At 38.1% G+C, this 19,643-nt stretch overlaps 1 protein-coding gene across 2 annotated transcripts in view; it reads left to right on the forward strand.

Annotated features, from left to right (window-relative positions):
* The window catches only part of THOC2 (THO complex subunit 2), a 110,615-nt gene that overhangs the window by 57,486 nt on the left and 33,486 nt on the right, over positions 1–19,643 (forward strand). For both annotated transcript variants that reach the window (XM_073361291.1, XM_073361292.1), the window contains 11 exons: positions 235–315; positions 578–674; positions 3,262–3,379; positions 3,571–3,750; positions 5,819–5,983; positions 7,168–7,443; positions 8,530–8,671; positions 11,001–11,158; positions 14,058–14,186; positions 18,670–18,801; positions 18,890–19,074. In XM_073361291.1, the coding sequence (XP_073217392.1) occupies positions 235–315; positions 578–674; positions 3,262–3,379; positions 3,571–3,750; positions 5,819–5,983; positions 7,168–7,443; positions 8,530–8,671; positions 11,001–11,158; positions 14,058–14,186; positions 18,670–18,801; positions 18,890–19,074 (1,663 nt within the window). The remainder of the gene's footprint in view (positions 1–234; positions 316–577; positions 675–3,261; positions 3,380–3,570; positions 3,751–5,818; positions 5,984–7,167; positions 7,444–8,529; positions 8,672–11,000; positions 11,159–14,057; positions 14,187–18,669; positions 18,802–18,889; positions 19,075–19,643) is intronic.

Consider the following 19,643-nt stretch of genomic DNA (forward strand, 5'->3'; position numbering starts at 1 on the left):
TTTCTAAATATTCAGGTATAGTGTTTGCATATTAGAATTTTTGCGGTTGAAGGGACAATTGTACATGGCTATTGGCAACTCAAATGGAGATAACTTATTTACCTTATAGGGATATCGTTAAATTTAAATAATATTTGTAAAGCAATTTAAAGATGTACAGCAGTATTGTTAATGATTATTAATGCTTATTTCAAAGATACTGGGGAAAAAATATATTCTTTAACTTTGTAAAAGACTGCATCATTGAAGCTCTGGCAAATCCCGAGAAGGAGAGAATGAAACATGATGACACTACAATTTCTAGCTGGCTGCAGAGTTAGTATTTTTGTTTTATTTAATAAATTAGTTTTTCAGGTATTTATCACGGCTGTTAGTTTATCAATTTATTTTTCAAAAGAAAAATCAATATGGCAAGTAAAGGCAATAGAAACAATTATTATGTTCATGTTCACGAAAATATTAAGTGGGAGTGTTAGCAATGCATAGCTGAATAAATGCAGAGCATAGTAATCTTATGTTGAAATAGATGATGCATAACTTTCAGTCACAGCTATTTCTCCCTCTCCATCTACTTTAGGTCTAGCTAGTTTTTGTGGTGCAGTTTTCCGAAAATATCCAATTGAACTTGCTGGTCTACTGCAGTATGTAGCAAACCAACTAAAGGCTGGAAAAAGGCAAGTCTGACATTTAATCTGTATAACACACTCTATTTTAAAGTTTACTAGTTGTTTGACACCTGCCTTTTGCTGAGGCAAAAGTGCTGTTAATAGTAAAGCTGTCCTTGAATACCTGTCGGAAAGTTAGAGAGCTTCAAGTACCAGGGAAAGAGAACATATAGCTGTAATATTTTCCTTTAGTATGTATGGTTATGGCATGTACTTTTGAGTCAGTGTTCGGTGTCTTTCATATACTGTAGTACTAGAACCTCTAGTTGAGCCTGAATCACTGGCATACTTACAGTATATGCAAGAATATTTAATTTAGAAAAACGTATCTACAACTATTACATACAGTATTCAAGAAAGTTAATCATTATAGTTTCTCTTACTGTTGCTCCCAATATTTTGTCTGCAAAAATGTCTTTACAATTCTTTTTTTTTTTTTTACTTTGAATATTTAAATAATTTAGTATATTTAATGACTATACAATTACTTGCTGTCCAGTTGCTCCTTGGATCTCCAGCTTGTGAGCACTGATGGTGTCCTTTTTTCGAAAGTTTTCAGTTATAAACAAACTTTACAGCCTGAATCCTTTCTTCTTTCCCCTTCCACTGTTTAGTGCACTTTGTTTCTTTTCCTGTTTTTTAATGTTTAATGGGTAGTTTTGTCATATTTGGTAAGTATGGATTTATAATAATTCCTGTATTATGAACTCTTTTATTAAAATTTGGTGAAAGATAATTTATGAATGCTAATAGTGAGCTACTGATTTATTTGAAATAGTTAAGATCTTGCATTTTTGCTTAAAAAGGAGAAAAGAAGACACAATCCCTGCACCAGCAGTAAAATAGGGGCACTTCAGCACATTGTTTTAGGGCTCGGGGAGTTGAAAAATGAAGTCTCTTCCTTTCCCTCAACACAGACAACCTTGTTTCACATGTGTGTACCAATTCCCATCTTATTATGTACTCTGGTGATGGTACAGTCACCAGTTAACTACAGAGAGTAAGGTAAATAACTTTTCCCATCCTACCTCAATACTGTGCAAGCATCTTATAAATGCTGTTAACTTGTTAAGTAAGTGTTAAGTTATTAAATAACTTTACATACAATGCAGTATTTGGGGATGGTCAAAGAAAACTAGACTTCCTTATTTTAGAAGGGTTGTTTATGGTGATCATATTATTACTTGTGGACTTCCATTAAAAAGAATAGTAACTACATGACAGATAGTAATAGTCCAAGTGGTGTAGTGGTTAGAGCATTAGATTGGGATCCAGGAGGCCTGGGTTTTAAGTCTGGCTCTGCCAGTGGCCTGCTGGGTGACCTCAGGCAAGTCACTTCCTTGTTCCATGCCTCAGTTTCCCCATCTGTAAAATGGGGATTGTGAACATTATCACTTAAAACCAAGGTCTCTATCCACCCACTCTCTTCCGTAACTTAGCCAGGATAGGCAGGGATGGTGTCCCTAGCCTCTGTTTGCCAGAATCTGGGAATGGACAATGGGATGGATCGCTTGATGATTACCAGTTCTGTTCATTCCCTCTGGAGGACCTGGCATTGGCCACTGTCGGAAGACAGGATGCTGGGCTAAAAGGACCTTTGGTCTGACCCAGTATGGCCGCTCTTATATCAGACATTTTAGTTGCTGAAATCAAGGGCAAAACAATTTTGATAGCTAGAATGAATTTCTGACCTCAGTGTTTATGGAGACATTGGAATTGATGGTACGAGACATTTGGAACAAGTCTGCAATAAGAAGTCCTACTGGCTGAAGTTTATTTTAAATTCTGTAGCCAGAAATGTTTTGTGATGTTTTAGATGTTAGAGTTTTGAGTGAGAAATTGTGGTAAAAGACTTTATAAACAGTTGTATATGTTTAGCTGTTTAGTAAAAGGCAGAGGTGTGATCTGTCATTATAATTTGCTGCCTTTTCTTTTGAGTTGAACATATCTAGCAAAATTAGATGTTTCTTCAGGAGGTGGCCATTGTGGCTTTTCATATTTTTTGCACTTTACAAGTCAGACACATGTTTAATAGGTCAAGGTGAGATCGCTACATTCACTTTAGGTTTCTGTCTTAAAAGTCTCACTATGTGCACTGAATTGTCTTTAAAAACAATGCTTTAACTAAAAGCAATTATCTGAGGATTTCTCATTAATAGTTTATTTGTTTTGGCTGATATATACATCAAAGGCATGTAAAGATAAGAAATACAAAGGAAACAGCTGCAGTTTTTTGTAATTAATTTGTTGGTATTTGTAAGTAAGTGGTACTGTACCTGTTAATGTTTTCAGGATTGGATCCCAGTATTTCTCTCCTGCAGAAGCCTATGGTCCTGGTCCTGGTCTTGGTCCATTGGAGGCGTATCACTTTTACTACTACCTGTAAATTTTCAAAAACAGTTTTTCTTTCAGCATTTAGCAGTGTTCCTGAACCTTAATTACCTTTGGAAAAGGAAAGTTGTGTTTGTGTTTTGGTCTTGTTTCACTACAGCAATTTTAACACACAGTGGTTTTATTTTGCATTAGCTATTAAGTAACCATTTCTGTTGCTCATAGTATTTCATTTTTATGTGGTTCTTATTTTTCTTCTGTGCAGCTTTGACTTGCTCATTTTAAAAGAGGTGGTACAAAAAATGGCTGGAATAGAGATAACAGAAGAGATGACAATGGAGCAACTAGAAGCTATGACTGGTGGAGAACAGCTAAAAGCTGAGGTGGGAGTGCAGATTAATTTACTGGTTTTACTGAAGTTCAAGAAATTGGGCAAATGTTGATGAATTACTTATACTGTCATAAGTCATAAGCCGATACTATATCTATTTACTATTTGTCTATTTTCTATAATAAAGTGATATTTCTTAAATTGGAATACCTTAACTTCTGGTTTTCTTGACTCTCTGGGCAGGGTGGATATTTTGGCCAGATCAGAAACACTAAAAAATCTTCACAGAGATTAAAAGATGCATTGCTTGACCATGATCTGGCCCTTCCTCTGTGCCTGCTTATGGCTCAACAGCGAAATGGTGTGATCTTTCAGGAGGGAGGGGAGAAACATTTGAAGCTGGTGGGGAAGCTGTATGATCAGGCAAGTAGAACCAATTACATATTTACATTTTTAAATAAAAAGGTTTTTAATTCTTCAGTTAAGTTTAGCCTGCTTATTTGATATAAAGGCTGCATAGCACAGTTTTTACTGTCAAAATAGTAAATATAAGAAGTCTCTTCTTTAAAATTACATACTGAACATATCATGTATTTTCATAGTTATCTTTTTCAAAAATTGATTTTGTCTTTAGGTATTTTCCCCTAATGTCAGACTGAGATTTGCTTCAACTTAGAAGTGAATTGTATTGAAAAACAGTTGCAGATTCCTAGATTTGCCACGCAAACTTCACAATGTTTGTTAATGTTAAAAACATGAAAAATGAAAAGGCTTTTAGATTTTAATGTGGGCTCTTATTTCTTATTTTAAATAAGAAAAACCTTTTATAATCTATGACTTATTGGAACAATACATGAAAGTGCTATATGTATCTTTTCAAAGTCAGTTGAACTATTCTGATTTTTATCACATTAACACTGTCACAGATAAAAGATATTACCTCACCCACCTTGTCTCTCGAATGTATTTCCCTGTGAGTACTCACAATTCAGGTCTAACTTCCTGCAAATGTATAAATTGAGATTGCTCAGTTTACTATGTTAAGGTTTGAAAGACCTGTGTACCGGTTGTAATTTTGGTAGTTTGTTTTTTCATGTGTTTTATTTTTAAATTATTTCAGTGTCAAAAGTTAATTATGTAATCCAACACAAACAAGTCACAAAACTGAAAGAAAAGGATGCTTAGCAGTAAGTGTTTGCAGGATCAGACCCTTAGTCCAGCCTTCATTTAGGGGAGAAGTGGACAAGTAGGCCTAGATATTTGTCTAGTTCTTTTAGGAACTCAAGAGAGATCACTTACTTATTTTACCTATTGAAGTAATCAGCCATCAGTTAGCGTCATTGATTTACCGATTCCAAATTCAGTCCATTGACCTGTATGTGAAAGCTTAAAGCAAAGCTCTTCTTTTATACTGGGAAACATGAACTTAGACAAGCATATTGATTAAAAAAGAACCATTGGGTTAGCCAGGTTACCCTGTTTAACTGACCTGATTCTGCAAAAATTTAATTTGAAGGGCTCTTTAAACATTTTCTTGCTTTGTCTTCACAAAGCCTTCCCGTTTCTGATTTTTAGAAGTCAGTAGTATCTTACCTGTCTTTCAGTATTTCTCATTTTGGGCCTCTGGGCTGAGAGGTGCAAGTGGCACTAAATTAATTTAGGATCTGTATTGGAAGCTCTCAGATGTATGAGGTTAGATTTTTCTTTTTTTCCTGTGACCTCATTAAAGTATCTTAAATGGAGCTTTTGTCCATGGGTAAGTAAGATCTTGTGTTGGTCCATAGGCTCAGCTACAACAGCCTGTGCACAAAAATAATCAAGCTCTGTAGGCTTTCTCTTTGTGTAGGCCATCCTCAATGCTGGGTCTCCATGCAATATTGTATTTTCAACACAGAACACTGGAGGTTTCAAAAAAATGTATCATGATATAAAATATTGTAGTGCTACATGAACCTTAGACTTTGATATGCTCTACATGCTGACTGGGGTCTTTCTAATTTTTTAAATGTCTGTGCTGACATAACAAAAGGAAAAGACAACGTATTGAAATAAGTTAAAATCTTAATTTAGTTATAATTTGCAAATTATTTTAAAATATTACCCTAATTTTAGCAGTTTTTCTAAAATCCTCAAGGGCTACAATAAAGGATTCAAAAACATGTAGAGAGCAGAATGTTGAATCCTAGTAGGGCAGAATACTTTTAGAATTGAATACATTTTTTGTGGAGAACTTATTTAGCTGAGGAACACGGGGCGATTAGTTTTCATAAAGGGCAGAAGTTTTTTTGTAGTATGGAAAGAATTAGCATATTGTTATTACAGCAGTAGTTTAAAGTGTACTTTTCAGGAAAGTGACTAGTGGCTTGTTACCTATATATGTATTTGCCTTAAAAAGGTTGATATTTCTTAAACCTGCCTAGTCCCCCCCCACCCCACCCCCCAAAAATCAAAAAATAAATTTTCCTCTAATACTTTCTCTGTTTCAATTTAGTGCCATGATACTCTGGTACAGTTTGGTGGATTTTTAGCATCCAATCTAAGTACAGAGGATTACATTAAGCGAGTGCCTTCTATTGACGTTCTCTGTAATGAGTTTCACACACCCCATGATGCTGCATTTTTCCTCTCCAGGCCTATGTATGCACATCATATTTCAGTAAGTAAAAGCTTTTTTTGTCAATTTTCTAGAGCTTTAATATTACCAGTTATCACCGTACTCCAGCTACATTTTGTGCCTTTTGTGTTATGTTCTCACTGAAAATTTGCTGTGTAATTTGGGAGCTACAGTTTGCCTGTAGAGTTGGGAAGGAATGGTTATTTAGAGGTCAAGCAACCTGGGTTCTGTATCCATTTCTGCCACAAACATTTCTTTGTAACCTTGGACAAGTCACTTAACCCCTCTGTGCCTCAGCATTCCTAACTGTAAAAACACAGCCATGAACCACCAAATACCTTTCTGTAGTGTAAGTGCATGGTAGTGGTGTGGGTAGCTATGTTTATACTTAAGTTTGCCCAACACTTTCCATTTCAAGACCCTGTTCTTAGTTGCTTATAATTTCGCCAAACTTAAACCATTAAGGATGAGGTTATCGATGCTGGGAGTCTGCCTAAATCTGTTTTTTTTCCTGAAGGTTTCAGCTAAAATGATTTTCTGAGAATGACAATAGGGAATATGTTTTGCACATGTTAAAGAAATTCTTAGAGCTGTTTTGTGAAGGAGCTCTTGTGCTTGCATGCTGTGGAGCCAGGGAGTTTTTGCAAGGGAGTCATCCTGTGGTCACAGATGTGCCTTTGGCGTACCTGTGAAAATTTACTCACACTTGGCTGAGTTATCAGACTCTTAAACTACAGTTTGTACATATCAAATAGAGACTGGTTAGAGTTTGGCAGCTAAATTTGCTGAAGAGTCCATCTGCACTGAGTATACTCCACCCCTTCATAGCTCCTACATGCTGACTGGATTGCACATGTTTCATCCCTGGGCTACAGGGATTGAGCAGGACTTTCCCTGCAATTGCTCCTCCCGGATACCAGCATACAGGAACTGAGATCAGGAGATTCCCCGTGGACATAAATGGGTCAGAGAGATTCTTCATCAGAGAAGATGGCAGCCTTGATGGTGCAAAATTAGAGCCATTCACCACATAGAAATGTTCAAAGTTTCACAGGCATTTCTTTAATGTTTGGTTTATGTATATAAAATTAGGGTAGGGGAGGGCGTAAATCTATATCTATACATTTGATAGAGGTTTCCTTTGAATGATAAATGACGTTATGTAGGAAATAATTAGATATGTAAAAACAATGCAAATCACAAATATTTTTCTTTTTAATCTTTAGTCAAAATATGATGAACTTAAAAAAGCTGAGAAGGGAAACAAACAGCAGCACAAAGTTCATAAGTACATCACATCATGCGAGCTAGTGATGGCTCCTGTTCATGATGCTGTGATCTCCTTGCACCTTCCTAAAGTTTGGGATGACATCAGCCCTCAGTTCTATGCTACATTTTGGTCTCTGACAATGTATGACCTTGCTGTTCCACATAATAGCTACGACAGAGAAGTCAATAAACTTAAAGTCCAGATGAAAGCTATAGATGACAATCAGGAAATGGTACGTTTTTGCTTGCAAACCTTTTAAAATAGTTGAATATTTAAAATTTACTTTGACATTCAAATTGAAACATAAATTTCTCTAAACATGACAGCCAATGAAATCTTACATTAAAGATAGTTGTAATCACTGTTTTTTGAACAATATAAAATGTCAGTTTTATGTCCTGGTACCATTTCATACCAGAATTTTTCAAAATGTCAAAGTGTGTGAGATTTGTGTTTATAGATGCATTTATTTATTTATTTATTTATTAATAGAAGGTTAGGGTTGGAAGGGACCTCAGGAGGTCATCTAGTCCAACCCCCTGCTTGAAGCAGGACCAATCCCCAATTTTTGCTCCAGATCCCTAAACGGCCCCCTCAAGGATTGAACTCACAACCCTGGGTTTAGCAGGCCAATGCTCAAACCACTGAGCTATCCCGTTTAGTAGAGGTTCTCTTTTTGATTTTGTGCCTGCGGTAACCAGGTACAAACGGTTGCAGGAAATACAGTACATGTCAAATGCTGTTTATTTTTGCTATAAGTATTTCAGTACAGAAAATCTTGTTTTTCCTACATGGTGTAGCTGGACTATATTTTGTTGAACAAAAATAATGTTGTAGCGGCATACCATGATAAACTACTTTTGCAACAATTAAACACTCAGGCATTTAACTACTAACTTACCTATTTCAGTAAAGCAGATATCTGTCTTGTGTATTCCTTCTTTACTATGAACATTATCATGTAAATATTTCAAGTCTAGTAAAACTAATTTTACCATGAGAGAACCTACTGCCCTTACTGGGGTTAAACTCTTGTTGACTTCACTGAGTAAGGCCTGCAGAACTGCTCTCTGACTAGGAAAATAAAGTTTGACATTTGCCTTCAGTTGAGTGGCTCATCTAAGATCTCCATCTATGACTGTTGTGGTTAAAATTAGGTGAATGTGGGGGTGGAAAGACTGCCAGAGCAACACATTATTTTATTGTTTACATGAAGGTTTATATGAAACTTGTTTGTGGTAAACCAAATCTTTAATCCTTGTTTTTGCATATAGTAAGGGATAACAAATATTAAAGTGAAATGCATTGACATTTGTAGCCTCCAAATAAAAAGAAAAAAGAAAAAGAACGTTGTACAGCCCTTCAGGACAAGCTTCTTGAAGAGGAGAAGAAGCAATTGGAGCATGTGCAGAGGGTTCTACAGAGACTGAAACTGGAAAAGGATAACTGGCTTCTGGCAAGTAAGTATGAGAAACTTTGGCTGTTTTCCACAGTCACTGCACTTTCGATATCTAAATTACAAAGTTCTGCTCACTTGACTCTTGCTATACTAGCACTGTAATAATTCGTTTTAAAATCGGTTATTGACATATATTATCAAGATAAGTGAACTTTAATTTCAGTGTTGTTTTATTTCAAATTCTAGGCAGTGTGTCAGCTTTTACAGTGACACTTTGTAGATGCTTAATTTACTGGACAGTTAAATTAGAGCAAAATTCTTTCCAGTGCGCAATGCCCTATGTGCTAGTTAAGTCCTATGTAAGGTTGTTGTTAAGGACTTGTTCAGGTGCTTGCATGAGTCCTGTGCCTTGAGTTCAAATTCATCCTAATTGAGGAAATACCCTTTCTCACCAGGCCCATGTTTTTGAAGAATTTTAGTGTTGTGAACGTGGCATTGACCTAAGCTGGTGCAGAACTGATACAGTTATTTAAAAAATTGTCAGATTTGGCCAGTTAAAATTAATTTATTGTAGTGCTTCGTTAATTTGGCCAATGTATTTAGTTGCTTCCATTAGTTGTGCCCTGTAGCAGTTCTGTCAGTGGACAGGCATCCAATCCTTGCTTTAACTGTGAAATGTAAAATTGGTGGTCAGTAAAGTGGTTATTTTCCATGAGCTAATCAAGGATGAGGCTTCCATTTTGCACGTATAACTGAGACGTGGTTGGGTTACACTGCAGGACCAGTGTTGGCGAAGTTGTCTCCAGCTGCATATATAGTTCTGCATGAAGCAAGGGAGATTGGGGAGATAGTATTAACTCTGTTTTTTTCATCAGACCTGGAATGTAGGTAGTCTCTGTCCCCAAAGCTACATCTCAGGGAGTGTTTCCATTTTGTGTGAGAGGCCCCAGACAAGTTAAGAATGGGGTAGTATTGGTGTACAGGTTTTCTCACTGGATCACAAAAGCCCTGGCAAGGCTTCTTGCTTGTGATCGTCCTGCAGTTGTCGTGGCTGGTTTTTCTTAGTGACTTGGATGTTAATGCAGATGACTCTTCTGGGTTCAGCACAGGAGCTCATAGCTGCAATGAAAACGATGGGACTGTTTCATGTGGTTTAAGGCACAATTAACAGATCTGGCCACAGTCTAGTTCTGATGAGTGAGTTGACTTGGAGTTTGGGAGGTGGTGATTTCTTCCTTCTAATGGACGGATAGTTACCTCCGCTGATTTGAGGTTGGGATATACCTTGCCTACCAAGATGAACTCATTTTGATGGTTGACCCTTAGAGATTAATGGAGACGGTGAGCTTCTATAGGGCTTTGAGGGAGAATAATGTGGAACTGATTGGTGTCCTGTAGAACTTTATAATCTTTTGTCCTCTGCCTTCCATTTAGAGGTTCTTAAGTAGCTCTCTCTCATAGCTTTGTTCCCGTATGTCACCTTGATTAGTAAATGACCTAAGAAGAGCACTGGGAGTGGAAGTGTTATGTCAAGCTACTGGCCACGTGAAATATTTTTGAGGTCTAATACCATGGCTATGCAGGAGGTAGAGAGACTTCTTTTCCTCTGCTATAGCATCAGTCAAATTTCACATATCTGAACTACTTTTTAGGTTCTTATTGTGTGGACAGTATTTTATTGTACTGTGTAATTGTATTGTAATGTTTGTAAAAGCACATGGAGCTAGCGAAAGGCGCTAAAATCATTAATAAAAATAAATATTGTTACTAAAGCACAAATTTTGATAATTAATTAAAAAAAGAAACAACACACTGGCCATTTCATACCACTTAGCAAAGAATTAATAACAGGTGTCCTAGTGAAATATTGTAATTACCAAGACTTTATTTTATAAAATATACTACAGAACATATGATGTTACTAAGTAGTAACATAGCAAATGGAAATGAAACTTTATCCCCTGAAAGAGAATCAACCTATATTTTGTGATGAACTATCTTTGCTTTTTAATTCCTTTTTTCCTCGCTTTCTTTGCTAAATCTGATCATCTGCATTGTGTCTTCCAGTCACTAGAGCAAATTAGTGTGAGGTGGTTCTGAGTCAGCTCTTGTATATAATGGAGAAAAATATTCATGGTTAATGAATATATTTTATCTGTTAGTTTTCTTGGTATCTTACTAGGGATTATCTATCTGGTTTGAGAGTTTTCCCTGCGTAGTTTGAAAGGAAATTTGGGATGTTAAAACGTATTATAATGCACACTATATTTCTGAAGCATGTGTGATTGAATTCATTTTGTGGGTTTTGTTTGAATGTTAGCTGCATTATGTACAATTGATGTTGCCATAAAAGACTTCCCTTCTTTGTCTCTTTATTTTTGTTTTTGAAGAATCAACCAAAAATGAGACTATCACAAAATTTCTACAGTTGTGTATATTTCCTCGCTGCATTTTTTCTGCAATCGATGCTGTTTACTGTGCTCACTTTGTAGAACTGGTGCATCAACAGAAAACACCCAATTTTTCCACACTTCTCTGTTATGATAGAGTAAGTAACCGGAATTTGTTGGAGCTGTGTTGTTTTCTTTTAAGTGAATATTACAAGTCTATTAAAACTCTGTTTTTGAAAGATTACTATTTGTCACATCCTTTTTCCATGTGAAAAGACACTGTGCATCAACAGAATCTCTAGATATATTCCAATTCCAGAATCTGCGTTTATCATTATTACCATAGCACTTAAAGGGTCCCCATCAAGACCGGGACCCCATTGAACTAAGCACTCTACAAACCTAGGAAACTATCTGTACCTGCCCTGAAGAGCTTACCGTCAAAAAAATCAGATAAAAAGAAATAGACAACATACAAGTTAAAATGCAAGGAACATATCGTTATGTACTTCTAAAGGTTTTTCCTGCAAACCTTCCCTTTCCCTTTGTTCTTGTCCCTAAGCCCCAGAAAGCATGCTCCATCTTTGCTGAGCCAAGGTGTCATCCTCCACCTTGCCTGCCCAATATTGCATTGCTCTATATAGATGGTAGTGATATACAAGGCAAAGATAATCACCTTGGTCGATTCAGTCCATCAGCCCTCACAGAGAGAGCGCAGATCAAAACACATCATTTGTGTTTTTCTAGACAGTCCTTCAGCCACCTGTTGGTTAGGCTGTCAGTGGCACCAGACACCCAATTGGCATAGTGCACCGCAGTCCAGAACCCCTGAGCAATCTGCCAGCCTCAGCCTCCCAAGTAGCTGGGATTACAGGCACACACCACCGCGCCTCATACAAGATAAAGATAATGCAACTTATATTTTGGTACCAGGTCAAGCTTGCACTGCTGAAAGCTAATTTACAAATCAGTACCACTGACTTTTGTTTTTAACTCACTAATTTGCACAATTTGGTAATCCATGTTGGGTTTCCTGGGCACTAATATGAAGTACCATAACTAAGAAACTCAGTGTGAAGAGAGGTGGTCTGTTTAGACCAAGTATGTATCCTGTGTCTTTTAGACCATGGGAGATCTGTGAACTTCTCTGGTTCTGCAGCAGGATGAAATGATTTAAATCAAAGCAATTGAAATCACTAAGCAGGAAACTTGATAACTGTTTTTAAATTGTTTCCCATTTGTATGTATTAGTTATTTTCCTAAAGAAAAGTTGATTCTCATTGTTTGGTAACCATTAAAACGTTGATTTGCAGTTAATATAGTCCTTACACTAAATTTGGTCCTGCTTTTTGCTAACCAGGAGGATACATTATATGTAATACATTTATTTAAACATTATATAGCTTAAATTACATCTATTCTGCTTCTTAATTTTTAAATGTATTTCTTATTAACTAGATTAATTTTTTACTTGTGATTTTGTGTTAAGCTCTATGTGACTGGAAATTGGAATTAAAAGAGCAGCTAACACATACTGCTTAATATTTTTTGTATTTAAATTATTTTAATAAACTATAATAAGTTTAGCCCTTAACAGAGGTTGTCAGTTTCACGTTTAATTTTAGATTGTTTTAATTTAAAAAAATAAATCTTACTTAAATGAAAAAACCCATTTAAATAAAATTAATCCAATTTTGATTTTTTTTTTTTAAATCATCATTTGTTATCCACCCTGCTTGGCAACCACAGATGCTAATTTCTGTCTTGAGAAAATGTCTCCCTGAAAAGCAACTATACAATACAGATTTTGCCTTTTTGTGCTGCTTAAGAAAGCCTTATTTCCAGGGGACGATCATATGGGAATGGCGTCCAATCAGCAGGGTGTGCAAGGAGAACTTCCCTGGTTAATGAGATCAGCCAGAGAAAGTTGTTAAGAGTTGCCATTTCAGAGCCAAGTACTGGAAACAGTCATCTGGAGATCGGAAGTAATCCCGATCTCCAGATGAGTGTTTCCAGTACTTGGCTTTGAAACGGTACTTATTGTTAGAGTACAGCCTCATTTGTATAAACCACAATGTTTTAGGACATTAGAATCATTCATGTAAAATGTGAGCCTAGCTTCTTATGGGAGTGGTTGGGTAAGTGACTTGCCATGATGGAACACACTGGAATAAGAGTCTTATTTAAGTGGGTGATTTATATGGTTGTACAGTAAACATTATCCTAAATTCTTCTTGTATTGTTTTTTGTGGGGAACATTCAGCTGTTTGGCTGAGCCAGAATGGGTCCAGTTTTACTTTTGGCATGGGAATACAACTTTAATATTTGGGTTTACTCTGAAATGACTTTTTAAAAATGGCACTTTCTTACTCATCAGATCTGCACTTCATGTATTCAGAGTTTTATCTGCTCCCATTTCTGACAAAAATACATTTTTACTGCTTTTGTACTCCTCGTAGTCTTGGAGAGCCAGCACGGCCAGTAGCTGGATTCTATTTCTTCTTATGCAGCAACAATATTATTTACTAAGCTTCTATTATCCAGCAAATTCATTACCTGTGCAGCTCTGTTGAAGGCATTGGTGTCACAAAAGGTGTCACTGAGGGCATAATTTACTTTGTGGGAAACTATATATAAGCAAGAGCCAAAAACCCTGCTTGACTTTCAGATCCAAGGTAGAGTTTAAAGGCCTCACAGTTAGAAAAACCATCTACTTGTAAACTTCATGTGTTCAATGTAGAGTCATGGATAGATAGTAAGTATGGGATGTCCACAATGCCTTTATTCTGTAATACTCAGAGTAGAACTACATTTTGTTTATACAATCAGCAACAGTTTACATATGTCTATTACCCAAGCTCAATGAGATGAGTTAAGAGTTAAGGTAATAACTGATAAGAAAAGAAAGGGAGTTCAGAGTTCAAGGTGGAATTAGTTCTTTGTATTCTAGTAACCTTATGAACATGAAGTATGAAAACTAAAGCAGTTGGGTTTGATTTTTTTAAATAATTTTGATTCCATGTTACATAGCCTGACTATTGTTTCTGTTCTTTACAGGTTTTCTCAGATATAATATATACAGTAGCAAGTTGCACTGAAAATGAAGCTAGTAGATATGGCAGGTTTCTGTGCTGTATGCTAGAGACTGTGACTAGATGGCACAGTGATAGAAACATATATGAAAAGGTATGTAAAGCTGTTAAATTGTAGTCTGTTTCATGAATAATCATATGATTACTACTGCTATGCCAGGCCCAATAAAAGTGGTTGCTGTAAAAGTATTAATGCAGTAAAAACATGAAGTACGATTGTTTTTCTAGTTTTCTAATTTTAAACTTCATGCATTATAAAACTTTGCTGATACTTGAAGGCAGGATTTCTGTGATGGGAAAGGAATTCCGTGCATACATTTTGAACACTTCTGCTTACTGAATCATACTTTTCATCCATCTATATCTAAGTTGAGTTGGAGGAGGCTTAATTTATCAAAGTTTAAGTGCTTTGAAAACTGCATGCGGATTAAAAGGTAAATATATCTCAGATTAACCACAGTCAGTCATGAAGATAACGTGAGAATGATGAAACTTGCTCGATAGCTCTGTCAGAAGCAAGTTAAAATGGAGCAAAGGTGAGAGATGTGCACACCTCTCTTCCACTCTCCCAAAAGCAGGCATTTCTTCTTCAAATGGTTGCAGACATGCATTGCGCTAAATTGTAACTACGTATAAAAGACCTCCCTTTCTATGTGTGGTTCCTGCTTTTTTGAAAAGTCTGATCAAACTCTCAAGCTACATTACATTGGCATCTGTACCCCAACCATTAGGGGACAACAACATGGGCAACAATTCCATCAGTGCTCCCAGCCGTATTTCAGACAACCAGCTTATGCTTCCAGGCAGCAAGACTTTTCCAAGAGGAGGCACAAATTACAGAGAAGGTCCTCTGGCTCCGCCTCTAACCAACTGGCTCATCTCCCCCATCAGCTTTGGGCAAATAGACTATTTGACCTGTTTCAAGGTCAGTATTCCTGTCATCAGCAATCTTCCAGTCATATCCCCCAGTCCCACAGCTACACGGCTTGTGAAGCAGTAACCACAGACAGATGGGTCTCAAGCACTGTGTTGGAACACACTATCCAATTCCAAGCCAGCCCCCTACCTTGTCACTTTTCAGGGACCCATCTCTTGAGTTGCTGCTATTTCAAGACTTTCAGGCTATGAACTTCAGCAGCCATAGAAAGAGTTGCTGTACAACATTGGGGTAAGGGGCTCTATTCACATTGCTTTCTGATCCGCAAGTCCAAGGGAGGGCTGAGACTTATACTTTACCACCAAAGTCTCAAAAAATACATCAGATATATAAGATCCCACATGGTCAACCAAGCGACAATTCTCCACTTGTTGAATCATGACTGGTTTGCTGCCCTCAATCTTCAAGATGCCTGCTTCCATATAGCAACTTTATCAAACCACAGGAAGTATCTGAGATTCATAGAATGGGTCAGCATTATCAACACACAGTACTCCTCAATACTGTCTGTATTCATCAAATGCAGGACCATAGTGGCAGCCTTTCTCGGGTGAATGATTTCCCTTAGCTGGATGATTGACTAGTCAGGAGCAAGTCTGACAGTCCAGTCCTCCATCGTGTCCAATTCATGCTATCTTTCTTCTATTGACGGGCTGATCTTGAATAAAGGAAAGTCCACTTTACTTCCAACACAAAAAATTGAGTTCTTTGAGTCCTACTAGGCTTTACGAGTTCAACGGCCTTTCTCCTACATGAATGGTTTCAGTTTGTTGCCTATATCTGCCCCTCAGATCTCACTTCTCAACCATGGTTTGTGCATGCTTGAGGTTGCTAGGTCACATGGCTTTGTGTACTTAGTAGTTCAACATGTGAGATGATCCTGGAGTCCCTAAACTGGTGGACAGATCAGAATAATCTCACATGTGAGGGTGTGCCCTTCGCTCAACCTCCACTGGCCAAGACCATAGTTACTGATGCCTCGACAATAGGTAGCAGAGTGCATATAGAGATGTTAGTAGCCCAAGCTTTGTGGACAGAATAGGAAGCATCATTACATATCAATGTCCTAGAGCTTTGAGAAATTTACAGTACGTGCTGAGCCTTTCTCCCACACATCAGTGGCACATCAGTTCACACTCTTACTGACAATACCACCACAATGTACTGTGTGAACAGATAGGGTGGAGCCTGGTCCAGCCAGCTCTTCAGGAAGTGATAAAGTTTTGCCACTCTTGCATCAAAGATGACATCGTTGTCTCAGCCATCCACTTACTGGGTGCCCAGAATCAGTTGGCTGATCAGTTCAGCAGGAATTTCTCTGAGAATCATGAGTGGGCCATGAAGAGCAGCATCCTGAGACACTTCTTCAGGGACTAGGGCATTCTGTCTGTCGACCTTTTTGCAACAAAAGACAAGAAGTACCGTCAGTTTTGCTCTTGAGTGGATTGCAATCCATGCGTTCTGACTGATGCCTTCCAACTGAACTGGGAGTCAGCACTACTGTATGCCTCCCCCCCCACCCCCCCCGTTGCGCTCATCCCCCAGATCGTTCTCAAGTTGAAGCTGGATCACACCAAATTGATACTCATTGCACTAGCCTGGTCAAGACATTGTTTTTTCTCCAACCTTCATAGCCTTTCTGTCCAATTTCCCAGAAGGAAGACCTTCTGGAAGGAAAAGAGATAGGGGAGATTGGACAGAAAGGCTATGAAGGTTAGCTGTGGCATCAGGTCTGTACAGTTTGCACCTCAGCATGGATGCTGCATGGTGAGATTCGGGGGGAAAGAGCTGTTCAGAGGTAGTTCAGCAGTTTCAAGTAGATCAACCTGTTTGGCCAAGTGGAAATGCTTTTCCGTTCAGTCTTTGGCTTGGGAAATTTGTCTGGTACTTACCCGGATTCAGGACACTTTAAATTCCCTGTTACATCTTAGATCACCAGGCCCCGTCTCAGCTCATTGAGGGTCCACTTGGCAGTGATCTCAGCATTCCATCGCCCAATCCAAGGGAACTAGGTGTATTCCCTATAGTGGTTGTCTGCCTCTTCCCACCTGTAAAGGAAGCAGTAGCCCTGTGGGACCTTAACGCTGTACTTCCTGCCCTCAAGGGGCCTCCATTCGAGCCTCTAGCAATATGTTCTCTGTTCCTTCTTTGCCAAAAGACATCCTTTCTTATTGCTGTAACCTTATGAAGGAGGGTAAGTGAACTGCAGGCCCTAACTGCAGAACTTCCATGTACTCAGTTATTCAAAGGCAAACTAGCCTTAAGGTGGCATCCAAAATTTTTGGCTAAAATGGTTTCACTATTACCAAACAATGTACTTGTCTGTATTTTTTTTCTAAGCCATGCGCAAATGCAGAAGAACGGTGACTTTGTATTTTGGGTGTAAAATAAGCCTGAGAGTTATATTTGGACGGGACTATACCATTTTGATTATTACTCTGGCTTTTTGTCTCCTACGTGGACAAGATGAGAGGTCAAGTGATTTTGGCACAGACAATCTCCGGATGGATTACTTCCTGCACAACAAAGCATATGCATGACAAATACCACAGCTCCACAAAGGCTCTTGGTTCATTCAACAAAGACCCAAGCTGCTTCAAGTTGCATTTCTCAGGGATGTTCCCATATTGGACATATACAGTGTTTCTGCTTGGTCCTCCATGCATACCTTTATCAAACTGTGTTATCACATCTACATCTAGGTCTGATGCAAAATTTGGAAGAGCAACTCTGTAGTCACTATTTAAGTAGACTCTAAACCTCAGCTCCTTCCATTACTGCTTGCAAATCCTCTGAAGGTATACCTACACAGCAAAGAAAAACCCATACCAGCCAATTCGGGCTGCGGGGCTGTTTCATTGCTGTGTACACTTCTGGGCTTGGGCTGGAGCCCGAGCTCTAGAACCTTCCCATTCTGCAGGGTCCAATGGCCTGGGATCCAGCCTGAGCCCAGAAGTGTACACAGCAATGAAACATCCCTGCACCCTGAGCCCCGTGAACACTAGCATGGGCCAGCCACTGGTATCGAGTTGCTGTGTAAGCTATACTCTGAGGGAAATATTAGTCTGCAGCAACTTGATGAAGAAAAATCTTGTTACTTTACTTGTACTGTAAATTGTTCTTCAAGATGTGGGTGAAGATGTGTTCCATGATTCTCCCTCCGTTCCCACTGCATCAGAGTCTTCAGACATAGATTCTGGTTCATAGGAACTGAAGTGGGTCTGGATAGCACCACTCTGAAATAGCCTTGGTAGGGGCCATGAGGAGACCTGTGGTTGTGCATTTGTTGTCCCAACAAATTCTGCTAAACACAGTTATCCGGCTTCTGTGCATTGGGTGTGCACAGCTGAGTGAAATACACATCTGCACCAACATAGAATTATAGAACCAGAGGGTTAGAAGGGACCACAAGGGTCATCTAGTCTAACCGCCTACCAAGATGCAGGATTTGTTGGAACATGTTGAAGAGTAATATACCTGTATAAATGTTGCTAAATGTGAATGTTTTAAACTTTACATATACCAGAGTTAGTGAAAGTAATGTGCTTCAGTTGTGTTAAAACTTCAGCAAAAGTTAAATTATTTTAATCCGCTGACTGAATAAGGTTAACTTTTTACTTTTCTTTTTACATACATGTAGGAATGTGGCAACTATCCAGGCTTCCTTACCATATTACGGGCAACTGGATTTGATGGTGGGAACAAAGCTGATCAGTTAGATTATGAGAACTTTCGACATGTAGTACACAAATGGCACTATAAATTAACTAAGGTAAATAAAGGGTGTTAAGCTGATATGACCCACTTTCTCAAGTATTAATGAGAACTACTTTGATTGTATTTTATACCTTGTATTCTAGGCTTCTGTACACTGCCTTGAAACAGGCGAATATACACATATCAGAAATATCCTGATTGTGCTGACCAAAATACTTCCCTGGTATCCAAAAGTTCTGAACCTGGGTCAGGCCTTGGAAAGAAGAGTACATAAGATCTGTCAGGAAGAGAAAGAGAAGAGACCTGATCTATATGCATTAGCTATGGGGTAACAACAACTTACTTTAAAAAGAGATTTAAATGGATGATGAAAGGATTCCAAAGGCTCAGAACTCATCCAGTCTTGACACATTTGGCTTTTGCTGTATCTTGGAAGATCTTGCAATCCTGTTGTTTTGAGGCTGGTGCAAGTTGAGGCTCCTGGTTTGTACTGGATAATGATGATTAAGTGTGCTAGGTTCTCCGCAGGACAAAAGAAAGTAACAATCCCTGCCCTGGAGAGCTTATAATATAATTTTAAGCAGGACCAGTGGTGGTAATAAGTAGCTGGAGGGAGAGTAAGACCATGAAAGACAGGGGTTATAGCTGTAAGATTACACAATTACTCAGTCTAGGCATGTGCAGTTCTAGAAGGTTAAATAAAACAATACTTTGCTGTTTAATTATGGTTATTTTTTCATGATGTGGTGAATGCAAAATTATCCATGTTTGTCTTGGTTGCTGGAAAGGCATTTTATTTTGTCACTGTCGTTGATTTAGCAAAGCTTCAAAACTATTCGTGTAACACAAAATCACTGGCTTATTTCTTTGAAGGTTTTTAGATGGCAGAGGTTAGAA

Source organism: Lepidochelys kempii, chromosome 9, assembly GCF_965140285.1.
Source record: "Lepidochelys kempii isolate rLepKem1 chromosome 9, rLepKem1.hap1, whole genome shotgun sequence".
NCBI classification, from domain to species: Eukaryota; Metazoa; Chordata; order Testudines; family Cheloniidae; genus Lepidochelys; species Lepidochelys kempii.